Source organism: Pelobates fuscus, chromosome 4 (assembly GCF_036172605.1).
Source record: "Pelobates fuscus isolate aPelFus1 chromosome 4, aPelFus1.pri, whole genome shotgun sequence".
Lineage (NCBI taxonomy): Eukaryota > Metazoa > Chordata > Amphibia > Anura > Pelobatidae > Pelobates > Pelobates fuscus.
This window is the reverse complement of record NC_086320.1, coordinates 66,108,133-66,128,385: the sequence shown is the minus strand read 5'-3', so window position 1 is coordinate 66,128,385 and position 20,253 is coordinate 66,108,133. Positions and strand designations below refer to the sequence as shown.

General features: G+C 37.5%; 1 protein-coding gene across 1 annotated transcript in view; it reads left to right on the top strand.

The window, feature by feature from the left end:
* Positions 1–4,880: 4,880 nt before the first annotated feature.
* NECAB1 (N-terminal EF-hand calcium binding protein 1) overlaps positions 4,881–20,253 on the top strand; it is a 219,049-nt gene continuing 203,676 nt past the window's right edge. Inside the window, exons 1-2 of the mRNA XM_063451266.1 lie at positions 4,881–5,278; positions 13,505–13,529. Of these exons, the coding sequence (XP_063307336.1) occupies positions 5,180–5,278; positions 13,505–13,529 (124 nt within the window). The 5' untranslated portion in view covers positions 4,881–5,179. The remainder of the gene's footprint in view (positions 5,279–13,504; positions 13,530–20,253) is intronic.

The following is a 20,253-nucleotide window of genomic DNA, read 5'->3' as shown; positions in this document are numbered from 1 at the left end:
ACTGCAGGCATGTGTTCCCACTGTTATCTTTTTAGGACATTGTATTTCCCATTACAAAACACCTCACAGAAGACAGGCAGTTCAAAAGCTTAACCCTCCATGCAGTTTAGCCCAACTACATACAGTTATGGGTCTAGTCTCCTATTGTTGCCCATGGCTACTCTCTGCAGCAATCTACATGCAGCCCCAGTCTGATTGCCTCACCCGTGAACACTTTCATTTAACTCCTAAAGCAGAGGAAGCCTTTTACACTCTTAAGTTGCTTGTCACCTCAGCTCCAGCGCTGGGTCTCCCAGATTACAGAAAAACCTTTACCCTGTTTTGCACTGAGCAGGCTGCTTATGCAACAGCTGTCCTTACGCAGGACCACAGTGGGAAACAAAGGCTTATTGCATACTATTCTACTAAGCTAGATCCTGTTGCCAAAGGTGCCCCTTCCTGTGTCAGAGCAGTAGCTGCTGTTACTGCCCTACTGGACAAGGCCACCGACATTGTCTTAGACAATCCTGTCACCAGTTACACCCCACATGACATTAACAGCATTCTGTCACAAGTTCAGCCAAAACACATACATACTACAAGGCATCACAGGATGCAGTGTGCTCTACTCATGCCTCCAAACTTAACTTTGAAAAGGTGTATGGTGTTAAATCCATCTACATTCCTCCCCATGGATTTAAAAGAGTGGTGATTGTAGTTCTGATCTTTTTGTAAATTCCCTGTCACCAGACGAGTTAGCTGAATCCCAGGTACCCCATGATTGTGCATGATTAATGGCACAAGAGACAGCAGGTTTTTCGCATGTAATTGAGTCTCCATTGTCTAATCCAGACTTTGCGTTTTTTGTAGATAGTTCTTGATTTGCCGATAAGAAGGGTAACTTCGATACTGGATATGTTGTTGTCTTTGCACACGAGGTAATTAAAGCTGAACCACTCGCCCCTCACTGCTCTGCACAGGAGGCTGAGCTGAAGGCACTCGCTGAAGCATGCAAACTGGCCTCTGGTAATACAGCTAATATTTACACAGACTTTCGCTATGCCTTTGGGCCTATATGGCGGGCTCGTGATTTTCTCCCCTCAGCAGAAACTCCAATCAAGAACTCTGAAGCCGTGAGAGCCCTTATAGATGCTATCCTGCTACACACTCAAGTAGGCATCATTAAGGTGGAAGCTCACGTGAAGATCACAGATGAAATTACAAGAGGAAACCACAATACAGACGAATGCCAAGCAAGCAGCAATCCAACTTCATCCTTCCACACACTCAGGTAATACCTCCCTACAGGTTGTCCTTCCAGATGAGACTGTTGACTACAATATATTGTTGAGCCTACAGAAACAAGCAAGCAAAGAAGAACAAGATCTTTGGAGGAAACAAGATGCAGAACCTGATGATGACAAGATGTGGAGAAAAGGTAAAAGACTACCAGTTCTATACCCTATGATGGCCCAGATGGCCCATGGACCAACCCATTTGTCCAAAATGAACATGAACTGTATAGTAAACACCCATTGGATGACGCCTGGGTTTACTGTTGTAGCAGCTAAGCACACTCAGGCTTGCATGATTTGTGCTAGAAACTCAGGAGCCACTAGGGCAACCACCTGCCTGATATAATTGGTCCCAAGGACCACCACCTCCCATTAAGCTCTCCTACGCCCTAAAAACTCTCAATGTTGGATATTTACCTGCAACTGCCAGGCTGATAACCAAAGTAGTACCCCAGCTTGATTCTGTCTCCTCCATAGACCCCTAACAGCATGTAGACTTTTTAACACCTCCTTGGTCTGCAACAAAACTGTCCAAGTAGTAAGTTACCACTACCATGTCCGTCTGCCAATCGAATAGAATCTTTCCTGTGGGAATATTGCTTATGCTTATGTCCCAGGTAATATCACAGGAGGCCCATGCGCAATCTCACGTCTAACCATGACTATGTTTTCTAAATCTGACCTAGCCTCTGAAACCACCCAGTTAAGACGTAAAATATACTATTACCACAGATTGTGACCCTAAAATTACTCTCTTACCTAAAGCTGAGTATACCACTTTGGCAGTCTTTCTAGTAGGGGTCCCCGGACTACAAGTTTACAATGCTAGAGTTATAAATGCCCTTGCTAAAGGCTTAAATGCAATCTACCAGGCCTTAGAAGAGCTTCTAAAGGATACCCAAGCTAATAAGAAACAATCCATGAAAACAGAGCAGCCATAGACTATCTACCCTTAAATAATGATTTAGGATGTGAGGCTATCAAGGGTATGTGTTATTTTAACCTCTCAGATCATGGGACCATGATCCATGAACACATACAAGACCTGCATAACATAGTAAATGACATTAAGCAAGATACAGGGTTATTTAGGGAATGGGATTGGACCTCTGGATTGGGTACATGGCTAAGCCTGCTTATCAAAACAATATTATACTTTTTGCTTATTTCAGTATTTGTTGTTGTGTTTATCTTTCTTACTTTTAAGTTCTTCCCCTGTCTTCTATCATCCTTGTGTAAATCAAAACCTCATGTTGGTCGAACCTTAACTTTCATGTCAGCTTCCCCTACCTCTGACACCTATAGCGCTGTGTAACTATTGAAGAAACATTCCTCTGATGACCCCTGGCTCGCCCTGTCTAAGGGAACCATGGTGAAGACATAAAAAAAGGCCCACAGGTGTGACTAGCACATCTGGTTATACCTCAGACACCTGGGTGAACCTTGGGGTTAAAAGAGGGGAATTGTGAAGGAAGGCATCTCTGACCCAAGGCTGAAGCTCCAGATGACCAGAAGTCCAGTCTGTTTAAAATTGACTAACTTGGATAATGATACGCTTTACATGTGAAGATGAACTTTACCCTAGTTTAGCTGTTTTCACGTACACACACATAGAGGTTTAATGCATCTCTATGAGGAGATGCTGATTGGCGCAGCATGGCATTTTGCTGCGCATGTGCAGTATCCTTCCAATGCTTTCCTATGGTAAAGTATACAGATGCACCTACTAGTGAATAGAACATACAATTAGTGGGTAATAGATAGCAATCTAAACACTTATCCTTTAACTATAAGGACTCCTCTGGGTCCTCAAAACAATATGGAAAAGGGAATAATCTACAATACAATGATAACAGAGAGAAACATAGCGCAATACTGCTGCAATAAAAATGGAGTGGAAATATAAATAGTTATTCACACTCACAAACCAAAATTGATTGCAGGCATATCATGAATGTGGTTGAAACCTCAGGATTTGTAGAGCATCATGTAGTACATAGAAGGAAGAAAAGAAGCATAATAGTGCAGAGTATCTTAATAAAATCAACACTTTAATTATAAGGCACACTTACAAGACTGAAGTGGCAAGCAGGAATATCGTATAAAATGTTCCAGTCGCAGGATCCCAAGATCGAGAGAACCGGAAAACAGTTGAAATAAAATAAAACAACATAAACTACAAATAAAACTCTATACACTATACAGCAGCCCTACGCGTTTCGTTCAATAGTCCTTGAACTTCCTCAGGGGCATGTGATGAAGATCCACATGTGGATGTACCCGGAAGTACTACAGACAGCAAACCCGGAAGTATGTTGCCGATAGGTGGAGAGCTTCTGCGCGACAAAACCGGATATATTTAAAGCACATTAGAACCCTGTGGACGATCATGCCTGCACATAGAAGGATCTTCATCACATGCCCCTGAGGAAGTTCAAGGACTATTGAACGAAACGCGTAGGGCTGCTGTATAGTGTATAGAGTTTTATTTGTATTTTATCGGTTCTCTCGATCTTGGGATCCTGCGACTGGAACATTTTATACGATATGCCTGCTTGCCACTTCAGTCTTGTAAGTGTGCCTTATAATTAAAGTGTTGATTTTATCAAGATACTCTGCACTATTATGCTTCTTTTCTTCCTTCTATGTACTACATGATGCTCTACAAATCCTGAGGTTTCAACCACATTCATGATATGCCTGCAATCAATTTTGGTTTGTGAGTGTGAATAACTATTTATATTTCCACTCCATTTTTATTGCAGCAGTATTGCGCTATGTTTCTCTCTGTTATCATTGTATTTTATTCCCTTTTCCTATGGTAAAGTATTGGATTGTCTGAGATCTAATTTGATGATCTCAGCCAAGGAGAACACCCAGGATTTAACGGGGGAGAGAAGGGGCTGGGACCTATATGCATTTTTTTTAAACCTATAGTGTCAGTAATACACATTTCTATTTTTTGACACTACAGTGTTCCTGGTAACGGTTAACACCTGGTTTGTAATTCAAGATGCAAAATTTGGAAGCCTGCATACCCTTTTATACCCTTTTATACCCTTTTATACATATTGCCACGCTACATAAACACACATAAAAAATACTACCCTATTTAAAAAGAAAAAAAAACAACATGTATTTAACTATATGCTAAAGACTTACACCAGGACTCACAGTGAATATGCACACAGAAACATACATTCACTTTACATGCACATACAATCAAATACACAGTACATCTACAACAACATATATATTGGTCTACAGGGGGCCCAGGTCCTAATTTTGCCCGGGGGCCCAGACCACTGTCAGTCTGTCCCTGTTTGGAAGTGCCTCAATGTCGCATAATGCAAAGAGAAGCAAATAAATAAATATGAAATTGTAATTTGGCTACTTACTAAAGTTCTGTTGTGGTCTATCGGACACCTAAATAATCATATACATGTACTCCTAATTCCATGATTTACTAGCTTAAGTTTTTCATTTGCAATATTTATTAGAAACGCTAGATGGCAACAGAGCACTTATAACTTCGCAAAGTAAGCTTGAAGATTCTGCGTTAGGATGTAATATTTGCACAAATGTAACAACACACAGACCGAATGATTGCTTTTCGCATCAGTGTAAAATGTGTCCCAGTATGTAGCATAATCCCAAAGTATGTACGAGATAGTGAGGTTTCTAATGAGATTTGGAAAAAGGGGGAGTTTGTGAGGTATTTATCTGGAGGAAGATAACACTTGGGAGGGACAAATTGAAGGAGGCTCAGCAAAAAGCAGATTGCTGCTGAGTATCTGCACCACAAGCTAGTCAACCTGTGATACTCAGAACACAGAACGTTAACTGGGATCCCAGTCCTGAGCACTATACATTATAGGCAATCTTGGCCAGTTCAGTCTCAAGCCATGGATGTCCAGGAGATGTCCTCTCCCTCAAGGACCGATTCTTCAGAAGAACTGTGCTCATCTGCACAACTAACTAAAGGCATGTCTATCTTCCTAGATGTGAGTATTGGCTTTGATAACTAACACCTAATGCATGTGATAATGTACAAATCATAACCACTGCTTCTTTCTTTACTCCTCCATTTTTATTTTTATTTTTATTTTTTATTTGATTTATTTTAACTTCTCTAATCCATCTAAAAGGTCTATGTTGTCCTAAATAAAACATCAACCCTAGAGGGAGTGAGTCGCATAAGAGGAGTCGCTGGAATCTTGGGTGTACTATTGTTTCTGCATAATATTGAGAATTAATTACTCTTAATCTAGAAAGGAAACCAGTTCCAAAAACTGGCTAATTACAGTAAGAAATGTCTTATGTATGTTTCCCCATGCATGGCAAGGTTTCTTAACGTTTACAGATTTTTAACCCTTTCATCGCTTGAATTGATTAATTAATAAAACATATTCTGCATCATATGTTAATCATAAATATGATATATCCCATTTATCCCGCTTTACAACAGAATGCATTCAGCGTGTGTATATATATATAAATATAAATATATTACTATATCTAGTGATATAAAATAAATAATCTTGCTACGAACTCATACATTATTAAACTTATTTTTTATTTTTTTTTAAAACAGCATTTAATGAAATCTGTGCACTTAGTTGTGTCCTGATGCCCAGTGTGAACCTATTAACCTATTTAGAAACCTTTTGAAATGTCTTTTCTTTATTTATTAGTGTTATATAATATCAGTCTGTGCATTCAAAATGATCATATCCCTAATGAGAAATATTGCAAGACCAGCGCAACGGAACTAATGAAAATGAGTAATTGCTAAATGAACTATTAAAAGAACAGATTTTATCATGTTTGCTTTCACATTAACCTAGATATATGGATAATAGAATTCAACCATCGAAAATGGAAAAATGGCAGATTTATATTTTATATATTATCTATACCCTTATAGCATGGGTGAAAAAAAACTAGTGGAAAAATAGAACAGATTTTTATGAGATGTATTCAAATAAAGAGACAAGATGTGGTTTATGTATGTCACTTATAGATGACATCTCCAAGTTTAAATGGTTTCCTTTCCTCTTGAGATTCAGGTCTTGCACAATGCACAGGTTGAAAATGCAGGCATTAATTAATTACACCTATATAGAGGCTGTTTAACCTTAGATGTTATCACTTTAGAAGATTAATGTTACCGCTGGAAGCAAGTGAATATACTGAATATACTGTTATTTAATGTTAATCACAAACACGCTTTAGCTTTAGCAGCAGTAAAAAAAAAAAAATATCATAAAGCAAAAATAAAATAGTTTAGTGGCTAAGCATGGAAAACAAGAAAAAAAAAGAAAAAAAAAAAAAACTAAACGAGACGCTTCAATTCTATACTAAATTGTTCTAAGATCTTATTTTAACCCTGTTAAAATAAGATAATTCACCAAACTGGAAACTGGTGGGGACTGACCAAATGATTACAAAATTGGCCCAAACAGCCAGTTTTAACCCCTTAAGGACCAAACTTCTGGAATAAAAGGGAATCAATACATGTCACACATGTCATGTGTCCTTAAGGGGTTAACAATAGATTTTCTGAAGAATTCCTAATGAAACAAAAAAAAAGTTACCAAAACCTGAAAATGTTGCCCGGTATTTATTTGTCTTATAAAGTATGTTAAGTTGTCAGAAGAAATTGAGGTGCCTTCTATAAAATAGTGCATTGCAGGATGCTGTTGCAGCCTGCAAATATTTCCTCCACACTAACTGTATGCTAGAATCCAAAAACTATACTTTAGAACTTTGTGTGCTTTTATAATTCTTCTGCTTGATCTACGGGGAATGACGGGAGCCCCGGGTGAGAATGTTTTTTTTTTTTTGTGTTTGTTTTTCAAACTAAGTATAAACTGACCTGAAAATGGAATTTAAGTAAAGAAATGTGCCCAGCAGTGACATGCCTCTCAACATTTTAGGGGGCTTCACTAGCGTGCAACATGTGCTCTCTTGGTGTGTAAACTGCCACTCAGTGAACTAAATACCAATGCAGAGTGCAACAAATATACCTGCATATGCTAAGGGTGTTCAAAGGGCGGCCACTTGTGCATTCAGTGTTTTGCTCTTCTTGGATTTTGAGGGGACACAACTTGAGAAGGTAGGGGACCAAAATCTGACAGTCTTAGTAGATCTGGGACACTTGAGTGGTATAAGGTGAAAAGAAAAATGATTGAAAAATACTACATAGAACAGAGGAAAGAGTAGATTTACATGATTATACAATTCGCATATTCCCCTAAGACACCCAGACCACTTAATCTGAATAATAGATATGGCAATGCTCGGGAGATACGGCAATATGTACATTGCAGGGTATAATACATACCTGTGCTTTTTATCACCAATGCTTCTCTATGAGGAATATTGGATTGGACGAGAAGAAGAGTCGGCATGATGTTGCAGGAGGTGGATTGAGCAATTTCTGGGACTGGATTTTGGCACAGGAAAAAAAGGGTAAAACATTGTTTTCCCATGTTTCATTTAGATTTACAACTAAATGCAGAGGAGAACATTAAAGTGTTAGGTTATATTTTTGTATTCCTAATGCTATAGTGCTCCTTTAAGAAGTAGTTCATGGGCAGAATGTAAGCCCTGCAATATTTTTAAACCATTTTACATATTGAGTCATGCAGATCTAAAGAAACATTAAAAGACACATGTGGGGTCACTTATTTATTTTTAGGTACATAATTCAAAAACATCAAAATATAGTTTTTCCTGGATTTGGTAGTGCATTCATTTCAAACCTTGAACACTGATAAAAATGTGAATATTACCATGCATATAAACAATATATGTGTATATTTGAGTGACTTTACGTGTTGCCAACTTTGTAACTTTGTCCTTGTTTTTCATCTTGACTTTTTGTATATTTGAGTAAGCATGCACACGTATTACACCCTGTGCATGTGCATTCAGATGAGCATGCACATTTGCCTAGAGCGCATAAAAATCAGTCTAGAAATGGAACTGGGTTCTAGAAGTCAATGAGTTGTAGAACTCTCACATCATTGCAGAGTGGGTACCAGTAAAAGGATGTAGAAAAAATGGAATCAGAATGTACACCCCGAACATGCATTTCTAAATAGTGGTACTGGTGTAAAAAAAACAACTTATATATAAAATCCAAATTAACAACACACACACACACACACACACTATATCAGTGTATGATTTTCTCGCATAATATGTCTCACAGCAGAGTCTGGCTAAAAATAACTCTGAAGAGACTCAGAGTAGGAGTCTGGTCAAGAGACACAGGGGGAAATGGGGTGAGAGGATAACAGAAAAGAAAAAAAAACAGTGACTGAGGAAGAAATGTCCAAAGAAAAAGGAAACTATGGAGTAGATAGTAAGATAAAAGAGTGAAAATACAATATTAAGAAGAGAACTAAATATGACACACAAGATCAGTCATTAGAATGCTTAAATTGGCACATATATTTCTAAAAACCCTTCAAGGAAGGCACCAGGTACGCAGTAGTGCCAGTATTCAATGGCTTTGTGCAATTTGAGTTTGAAATTTGGGGAGCTCTGTGATCAGAGAACCGTGTGCTAACTCCAGTGAGCTGTACTACCAGGGTGTTATTTCTAGGTGTAGGTGCTGTGCATTTAGGGTGGTATGCGTTGTATTTTGGGATTTGGGTGCTCTGTAGTAAAGGTTGGTGGCTCCATTTGTTCTGTTTAGATGATAATTTATACCATTTAAAGACAAATATAACTATTGTTGTTTCTTATATTAGACTCTAATAATATTCATGGTAATAACATATGGAATGGAATGCTTGATTTGATACAATCTTGGCTTTGAAAGACTCTGGGAAATGAGAGAGATGGGGAGGGGGTAATATGTCACAAAATAAGTTTTTAGTGCAAAAAGTAAGTGAAGGTTGGAATAATGTGAGACTCTGAGAGTGGTGAAGCAATGTTTTATTTTATTTTTTTAGCAAGTGAGATTGCAGCATTCAGTATGAATATGTCTGGGCTGTGTGGGGGCACACGTGGAGGTAGTCTGCCAGTTTTGAGTGTCTTGGTTTATATCAGTGAATTTGGGAATAGTGAATTGCGAGTGCAACATTTCTGTGGAAAGATTGAGAGAGCAATGTTAAAAAGAAAACACCACCGAGGATTGAAGAGAGCTAAAAAGAATAACTGGTTAGGTTCCAGTGAATTTGCCTTCTCATGTTAGAATTACAAATAGTAAACAAAACGTGTGAATGTACTGATTGGTGCAGGAATATTTTATTTTTGTTTCAGATTTTCAAATGAAACTAACACATGCTTAATTTTAACAAAACAAAAGGAAAGCTGATAAATTCTAGTGAGAATTATTTAAAGATGTGTTGTGCTCTTTTATTAAAGGGACACTACAGTCACCAAAACAACTTTAGCTTAATGAAGCAGTTTTGGTGTATAGATCATGTCCCTGCAGTCTCACTACTCAATTCTCTGCCATTTAGGAATTAAATCACTTTGTTTATGAACCCTGGTCACACCTCCCTGCATGTGACTAGCACAGCCTTCATAAACACTTCCTGTAAATAGCCATCTAAAGTTTATCCTTCCTTTATTGCAAGTTCTGTTTAATTTAGATTTTCTTATCCCCTGCTATGTTAATAGCTTGCAAGACCCTTCAAGAGCCTCCTGTATGTGATTAAAGTTCAATTTACAGAGAAAGAGATACAATTATTTAAGGTAAATTACATCTGATTGAAAGTGAAACCACCTTTTTTCATGCAGGCTTTGTCAATCAGCGCCAGGGGAGGTGTGGCTAGGGCTGCATAAACCGAAACAAAGTGGTTTAACTCCTAAATGGCAGAGAATTGAGAAATGAACTTGAGAAGCATGAGCTATACACTAAAACTGCTTCATTAAGCTAAAGTTCTTTAGGTGACTATAGTGTTTCTTTAATACATTGAATTTTCTTTTTGCAGATGACTTTTCTTGCTCTGTTGCTTTTTTGTTTTCTTGACGATTAATTCTAGACAACTAAAGAATTAGCCTATATCCTTTATTCAGCCAAAAGATCAGTTGATGTATTCATGAATTTAGAATTTAGTGTCTCTCAGCCAAGAAGTAAATAAAAAAAATGTTTACTCTCCAGCGCGGAGGTCCCTTGGCACTGGCTTAGTCTCCTCCTCTGACGCCTGCAATGGAGAGCAGTACCATGTATCTCGAGCACCACATACACACACATTAGGCCTTTCCTATAGGAAAGCATTGAATCAATGCTTTCCTGTGGGGATTTTGAGGATGCTGGATGTTCTTGTAGACCATTCCAGCCTTGTGTAGGTCTACAATCTTGTCCCTGAAATCCTTGGACAGCTCTCTGGTCTTGACCATGGTGGAGAATTTGGAATCTGATTGATTGATTGCTTCTGTGGACAGGTGTCTTTTATACAGGTAACGAGCTGGGATTAGGACCACTCTCTTTAAGTGCTCCTAATCTCAACTTGTTACCTGTATAAAAGACACCTGCAAGCCAGAAATCTTGCTGATTGACAGGGGATCAAATACTTATTTCACTCATTGACATGAAAATCAATTTATAACTTTTTTGACATGTGTTTTTCTGGATTTTTGTTATTCTTTCTCTCATTGTTAAAGCTCAATGATGTGGTCTGGGTGCCAGGTCCCTCTAGTGTTAACCCTGCAGCTGAAAACATAGCAGTTTCATAGTCATAGAAACTGCTATGTTTCACTGAGGGTTAATCCAGGCTCTAGTGGCTGTCTCACTGACAGCCGCTAGAGGTGCTTCCACGATTCTCACTGTGAAAATCACAGTGAGAAGACGCTGGACGTCCATAGGAAAGCATTGAGAAATGCTTTCCTATGGGCTGTTTGAATGCGCTCGCGGCTCTTTCCGCGCATGCACATTCTGAGCTGATGTCGGCAGGAGGAGGAGAGTTCCCCAGCGCCGAGAGAGCCTGGTGCTGGAAAAAGGTAAGTGGCTGAAGGGGTTTCAACCCCTTCAGACCAGCAGGAGGGGGGCCATGAGGATGGGGGGGACCTATTAACACTATAGAGCCAGGAAAACAAGTTTGTTTTCCTGGCACTATAGTGGTCCTTTAACCCCTTAAGGACCAAACTTCTGGAATAAAAGGGAATCATGACATGTCACACATGTCATGTGTCCTTAAGGGGTTAAAATACACCTACCATTAAAATTATAGACTGATTATTTCTTTGTCAGTGGACAAACATTTAAAATCAGCAGGGGATCATTTTTCTTTTTTCCCTCACTGTACAGACATACACTTTTAGTACTTTTACAATAATAGCTCTTTCCCTGACCAATAAACCCTATAGATCTTGATAAGTAGATTGTCCCCTAACCAAAGTAATGGTCCTCTCTATACCAGGCTAAATAGATAGCTTTACACTATATTTGGGCTCTTCACCACGCAGCTAAGCAGATGTCAACCAGGTGTTTTGCATTCCGTGTTAAATACAAGCTCTGTCATTTAAGGTGACTGTACTAATTTGTTGGTCAATGAAAGTCAAGTACATGTCAAATATATTCTAAACACATCTGCTGATCAGAAAAAAAGTATTTTATTTTCTTCAGCTACTGGAAACATATAAAAATAAACTCATAAATAAATGCATATTATTTTTTAATTACATCATGTCTGCTCTCACATCGACCTGTTGATCCATTTAACCAAAACCATATTTTCCATTAAGATTTTATAATAGTTGCATTCAGCTGCATCAAACTGTCTCCGGAATACAAAACATTGTCAGCATTGATATGAGGCTGTCTAGTATTTTAGAATAATTTAATTTAAAAAAATCCATATTATCAGTCTTTAAACAAATTATATTTGATGGCAGAAGGAAACTTTGAAGTCAATATTCCAAACAAAGAATTTTCGTTGTTCATTGGCACCCTGCGAATCTTGCAATCTGAACTGCAGAATTTCTTTACTAACCGGACTGTTATGTTACATTTATTTCATTGTATATAGAACATGAATGCATTCACAGCACATCCCATTTTAAATCATCTAAATGCAAATATTGTTCCTTTATGATTTCCCCTCTTACTCAAAGATTTGACCAGGTTAGCTTGATACAAATTTTATATAGCTTGAAACCATGATTTTATTTAGGAAAAATGCATTTAAATTCTTATAATTTTTAGTTATCCGCTATGGGGTAGATATTGTTATTACCCACATTAATGACACTCATTGTATAAATGGTACTTTGAAGAATCTTAGGTTAGTAAAAGGTTGAATCGGCACTGTTGGAAATCAAGACTGCAAACCCTGAGGTTTAATACTTGAAATACCAATGGAATAATTCCATCATAAAAATACCTTTAGGGATATATGCAAATGGTGATGTCCCACTTTTAAAAAAAAAAATAATAATAATAATAAAAAAAAAAAAATATATATATATATATATATATATATATATATATATCTGAATATGCTTGTTATTTCTTAATAATCAGATAATTGTAATTTGGAATAGTAATTTGGAATAGGCCTAAGGGCCACAACGTAATGATGTCATCTAAAATAATTGGTCCTGAATATGTTGCATTTATAGTATAGATCCCACAGATAGTGCACTTACCAACTTACCTATCAGAACGACTATATCGACCATTTATGTTCCTGAATGCATATACAGACAATGTTATTTACTAAAGTGAGTCTTTAAAGTAAATTCAAATAATTTAATGCCAAGATTAGCAAATTGGAAATATTTTCAGCCATCTATACTTTTTAGATTTTGCTATTTTGTCCTAAAATTTGAAATTCACTTTCGTAAATATCCCTGTGAGCATTGCGATTGCTCCAAATATGTTGTGTTTTCTGCTGTTTATTGTTTTCCAATTACTATTGATTATTTTGCTTCTTCTCATTTAAAATGGTCAATTGTGATATATATCTATCTTTATTATATTTTTATTTTAAGTTAAATATAACTTCACATATCTCTAAAAATAGACTATTATAAATGTATTTTTTTTTTCAATTATGTTGCGACTGCCCAGGTTATTGTAAATAACATACTATTCTCTAGAAAAACCTATGGTTGAAAACAATCCTTTTGAAAATGTATGAGAGTGCTTCAAAGCATTAAGTGTATGGGGAAAAAATAGTAACTGAGTTGTAATTACTGAGGTTATATTTGTCCCTTTATAAAATCTGTATGATGACTTAATTTATTTTTTTTCACTTTTTTTCCAGATACTGAGACGAGCAGATAAGAATGGTAAGATTAAAATATTTTATTATATATACACAAAATATCTATATAGAAAGGCTGATGCTTCAAAGGAAGCCACCATTTTACTCAACCAATTGTAAACAAGAAGATTCTGCTGTCAAGATTTCTTTTAATTATGATTTTATATTTGTCCATAATGAGAAGACACAGTTAGACTGCGTTAAACAATGAGAATAGGAGGTCATATATGGGGGAACAGGGTAGTTTGGAAGTTCCGTAGTGGTTACAATGTCCATTGCAATGAGAAGGTAGAATAAAATAAGTGTTCACTGTGACTTGAGCTTAGAGGTCCAAAACACAGGAAAATGGAACAAGGGGAGTTTAGCAAAAGTAAAGTCCAATTACTAAGCAGCAGGTTTGCTAACAGGGAATCTGTCCAAGAAAGTAACACCACAGAGGAATGATTCATAACTGTAGTCAGGATATCGGAGTTGAGGTTTTGAGTCAACGAGCATGAAGGGAAAATCCACAAGCATAATCAGGATATCGGAGCCAAAGGCAGAAGATAGAAGCCAGAAAGTGAAGATAATTACCTGATAGTTAACTTGGAGCAAACATAAACTAAGGCTGAAAAGGAACTATGTTGCATACATGCAAAACAGACAATGGAGTCTCAATAATTTAGCAATGGGTATCGGTAGAGCTGTGTTTAAATAGCAATTTAAACATAGAAACCTGGAAACAAAAGGACAGCTTCTGTCATTAATCAGTAAAGAATTTTAAGAAGAGTTGACCCTTGTTTAGGGGACATTCTGACACCAGCAATATTTAATGCCAGAAGCTTTAAGGCACCGAGTGACAGTAGAATGACAAAGGTCTTGTTGGGACTGTATTTTTCAAATGCTCAAGGCATCTTTCCTGTAAGGTCATTTATGTCAGCAGTTGTTTAAAAAGTTCCCCTCACCTTGCATGTGATGGCAGTCAGCACATATAGTGTCTTAGCAATCCTTTATGCTCCATCAAGAATGTTTACCTGCCCACTAGCCCACCCACACAGAGAGTCACATCATCTTGTGTCTGCTGGACATGTTTAGTTTTCGTTGTATTTGCCGACTGCTTTGGATAATGACAACAATTCAATGTCACCTTTCTTAGATAGGAATTCATTGTTTGGGGCTACCTAAAAGTATCCTAGACTAAACATTTAAGTCGGAAAAAATTTAGTTCAGCCAGCTGAATTTCTACATGGCAGTTCAGTTTGTCCAAATATCATCCATGCAAACAATTCAGGAAAACCTTTATGGATGAACCAAAAGGGCATGAAAAAAACCCGAACAGTACTGAAAAAACCCAAAATATATAATATTTATATGTACATCTATTTTCAGTAGAGCTCATTTTCATGTCCATTCAATTGAGCTAATTCTGGTCAAATTTGGTCCACATTCTGTAAATATTTGCAATTTCGAGTATTGGGTTCATTTTGAGCATTCAGTTGCATTTTTTAAGCATTTGGTCTGATGATCCCTGGTTTATTTCTGTCTTATTTATTTGATTTAGTGGCTGTCCATTAACAAGCAATCATCTCTTTTTTTGGCCCCACAAACAGAACACTTAATCACAAAGCAATTTGTACATTGTCTGTGTTGTGTTCGGTTTTTTTCTGTGATACTTCCACATGGCGCTATGGAGTTATAAAATTCAGACGACCTGTTGATCAGCCAAAATTTGGATGAATTGCATTTTATTTGAAACCTGAATGCAGAAGTGTAGGTATTCTCGATAACAAATGGTCCCTCAGCAAGTGCAGCCTCCATCGTCTTCAACCATTCCCCATTGTTAGTTGAGGCAAGAGGTAATAGTTTCATCCATTTATTGATGGATGTCTTTAGGTTGTGTTCATATATAGCACAGAGCTCATAAAAGATTAAGCTTTTCAGATCTCTAGTTGCTATAACAGTAAAATGTAATTCTCTGCACTACTTTAAATACTCCTGAAGTACATTCTGCTACTAATATGTGTGTAGAGCATATGGTTCCATATACATACATTATTATTGGAAATTGTATCCCCATAAAAGCTTAAAGTATCACGTGACAATTCCTTTCTTTCAAGGAATCACTGCAACAACCGAATAGGTCAGATAGCTGATTGTCAACAAATGCATATTTGTCAATAGTTTAATGGGTTACTCCAACCACAATGACCACTTCTGCATTTAGAAGGGACCATGGTGGTTGGAGCTGGTATGTCAGTATTTCACGTGACTTAAGAAGCCCAGAATTCTTTCATTTGGGACAGCATTAATTAAAGGACCACTCTAGGCACCCAGACCACTTCAGCTTAATGAAGTGGTCTGGGTGCCAGGTCCAGCTGGGGTTAACCCATTTTTTTATAAACATAGCAGTTTCAGAGAAACTGCTATGTTTATAAATGGGTTAATCCAGCCCTCAAATCCTCTAGTGGCTGTCTCACTGACAGCTGCTAGAGGTGCTTGCGTGAGTCTCACTGTGAAAATCACAGTGAGAGCACGCAAACGTCCATAGAAAAGCATTGATAATGCTTTCCTATGTGACCGGCTGAATGCGCGCGCAGCTCTTGCTGCGCGTGAGCATTCAGCCGAATGGGAGGAGAGGAGGAGGATCGGAGGAGGAGAGCTCCCTGCCCGGCGCTGGAGAAAGGTAAGTTTTAACCCCTTTCCTCTCTCCAGAGCCCGGCGGGAGGGGGTCCCTGAGGGTGGGGGAACACTCAGGGCTTTATAGTGCCAGGAAAACGAGTATGTTTTCCTGGCACTATAGTGGTCCTTTAATTGTTGAATAGTGTGAGCAATGTCTATTTTTTGTAGGCCACATATGATTTTGCCACAATTGGTACTGGGTCATATAATAATCTATGCTTTTCAGAGTAATAGAGGACTCAGTAGTCCAGGAAAAATAATATTTTAAAATAGCTTCTGTTGTGTCTTTACAGAATATTGGACAAAGGGAAAAAATTGTACAGGAGATTATTGTGATGTACTGAGTAATGGAAATTATTTTAGTTACCATTGCTTCAGAGGCTACTCCTACAGACTATGCAAATCTAGAATTAAATGATCACTATAGGGTCAGGAACACAAACATGTATTCCTGATCCTATAGTGCTAAAACCCCCATTTAGCCCCCCTGGGCCCCTCATGCCTCCATAAATATAGCAAAATCTTACTGAATTCAAGCCTGAAGCTGTAACTCTGAATGCTGTTTGCCTCAGAAAAACAAGCAGCCTGCTGACATCATCAGAAGTGGTAGCCTGAACCAATCACAGTGCTTCCACATAGGATTGGCTGAGACTGACAAGGAGGCAGATCAGGGGCAGAGCCAGCATGATTCAAACACAACCCTGGCCAATCAGCATCTCCTCATAGAGATTAATTGAATCAATGAGGAAAGTTCAGTGTCTGCATGCAGAGGGTGGAGACACTGAATGTTTGGATGCATTTTAGGCAGCCATGACCCAGGAAGGATCTCTAACAGCCATCTGAGGAGTGGCCAGTGAAGTTATCACTAGGCTGTGATGTAAACATTGCATTTTCTCTGAAAAGACAGTGTTTACAGCAAAAAGCCTGAAGGTAATGATTCTACTCACCAGAACAAACTCAATAAGCTGTAGTTGTTCTGGTGACTATAGTGTCCCTTTAAACTAGTCATCAAATTGAATAAAGGTATTGGTTTTCGGTTTTGTTTTGGTTTTCACTTTTAAAATATGTCCATAAATGACAAAAAGAATAGTAAAACAAATGAAACTCAATAGTGTTTTATTTTTTTTTATTTTTTAAGATATGCTTTGCCATTTTTCTGATTTTCTTTCTTTTGTCATACTGAGAGAATTCTAAATCTCTTTCACTTTGATGGTTGACTTTGAAGTATAAATAAGTGCACATTCTGTGTCTGCTTAATTCCTCCTCTAATACCATTTTGAAGAGAAGTGCTATAAACAATGATATGATTTGTAAGTTTGAAATGCAATCACAATAGAACATGTTTCTTTGTTCTGTGCAAAGTAACTCAATGCTCAACTCAGAAAGAAAATCTTAGATCTGAGTCAACTTTCTTTCTTTTTGTTGTGCTTTTTTTTATTTTGCATCATGAATAGTAGTAAATATTTGCATAATTCCCATAATTACCACTTCAGCCATCTCTATAATGGTAATTTAAGATTCTGTAAATTTTAAAGGTGATTGAGAACTGTTTAATCCTGCAAGAGCAGAAATCAAATACTTACTTGCTTTAAAGGAAGATGTGCCATTAGATTCACATTAAGAGTTTTTATATTTGGATTGGAATCCTTTCAGTTTTTTTAATACTCTCTTGCCCCATCTAATTTTTTTTTGTTTCTGTAGAATGAGCTCTAGAGGTCTACTGATTATAACCAAGATTCATGAAATCTGATTTTGAAGTGACATTTATTAAATATCTCAATATTAGTTAGATTTCGTAGAGTACTTGAATAGTGAATGAGAATAACCAATCAGATTATTTTATCCTCCTATCAATATGTTACAATTCCACCGTGTGGTCTTGGTGGACCCTAGAGGTAACATCCTTTATCTGCAGCCATGTTGATGTTGGACAAATCACTAACCAGCCACAACATTAAAACCACCTGCCTAATATTGTGTAGGGCCTTTTATGTCTTGCAAGTTCCGAGGTGGGGTCCACGATCGGATTTGTTATTCCAGCACATCCCACATATGCTCAATTGGATTGAGATCTGGGGAATTTGGAGGCTAAGGCAACACCTTGAGAACACTCATGCACCAGACCACCCACCTGATCAAAAAGAAAGCATGATCATCAGCCCAGGCAATCTTATACCATTGCTTAAGTATGGCCATTATTAAGTTTTAAATTGTGCGACAGTGGCTCTTTTGTGTAATTGGACAAGACAGGTTAGCTTTCGCTCCCCATGTGCATCAATGAGCCTTGAGAGCCCATGAACCTGATGCCAGTTCACTGGTTGACCTTCCTTGCGCCACTTTTGCTATGTACTAGCTACTGCATACTGTGAACACCACACAAGAATTGCCTTTTGGAAATGCTCACTATTTGACCCTTGTCAAAGTCACTGAGATCTTTCCACGTGCCCATTTTTCCTTCTTCCAACACATGAAATTGAAGAACTGACTGTTAACTTGATGCCTAATATATCCCACCCCTTGACAGGTGCCATGTTAATGATATAATAAATGTTATTTAATTCACCTGTTAGTGGTTTTAATGCTATGGCTGAACAGTGCGTATTGTAAATAACCAAAGTTTAAGTAACAAAAATAGGACCAAAAAGGCAGGAAACAAATTATCTCGAATGACCATATCTAGTTATGTGGAAGTAATGATTCTCATCTGCAATCAGTTCCAGTAAGTTGTTTTGACTCTTCCTTACTGAATATTTATACTTTCTCCCTTGAGGACAATTTTATTCATGGCATCCTTTAGCGAGAGGGTGATTTTCCTATGCTAGATTTTTCTAACTAGAAATTTAAAACAGCAGAATATAAAATTGCTCAAGCAATCCTAATGTTGTATTTACTGGCACAAATCAAGTACTGGCAAATAAACAAAATATTACATACCAAGTGTAAATAATCAGTTGCTACACATCTGGTACACATTCACTTGCCAATTATTACACAATCATAAACACTTAAAGGGACACTATAGACATTCAGACCACTTCATTTCACTGAAGTGGTCGTGGTGCCCTGTGCCTGTCCCCTTATCCCTTTAATGCAAAACATTGCAGGCTAAGAGAAACTGCAATGTTTACATTACAGGGTTAAAGGGACACTCCTCTGCTCAAACACTAAATAAAATTTTTTTAAAAAATCATTGTTTATTAGATATACCTCAAATTAATACTTGCATGGATTTAGTTTTGTGTTTTGACATTGGGGCTATAGCTAAAAACCTTTTGCAAAACCTGCAGATCTTTTTTCTGCTGCCTTTGCAAGTCGTCCCCTTTCAATCCCGCCCAGACGATCTGTGGCTGTCCAATCACAGACTTCCCAATGCCCTTCAATGAGACGTCTTTGCAATGCAGGTGCTCTGAGCAAGATATACAATCTGAATGTTTTCATTACAAGTTAATATAATAAAAAATAGATTGCACACTAGATTGCTCCTAAGAGATACACATGAATGTTTTATTAAACCACAAAAGGTATAACAAACACAAAGCAAAAAATTAAATGGAGCAAATGTTTTTTTAATTAAAGTGACAACAATAAGCTCTCAAGGGCTTATTTAACCCCTTAAGGACACAACGTCTAAAATAAAAAGGAACGATGACAGAATATTTCCGTCATGTGTCCTTAAGGGGTTAATTTTTTATGTTCACACCTTTAACACATTTTATTTAAATATGGTATAAATTCCCTTCCACTTGCTTTACATCTTCTTCTTTTTTATACATATCCTTTTTATATCCTATTGCTTGTATTATTAATTGCTGATTCTTAGCAATGTTGTGCATGATATCATGTTAATATATTGTAGATGCGCAGGCGTGCAATCATTTAGGATAGATTTGTATATGTAGTACTGTTTATTGAGTGCTCATTTACATGTTGCGGCACAAGCATGGTGTACCGGTCTAGCGTGCGCACGGTGGCGCATGTGCGTTATTATAGCCCATTTTTTAATCTAAGGGCAGTTTCCAGGAAGAGGTATGGCGGTGCATTATATATTGGGGCGGATGCGCATGCGCAAGGCTGGTCACGTGGTGATGGAC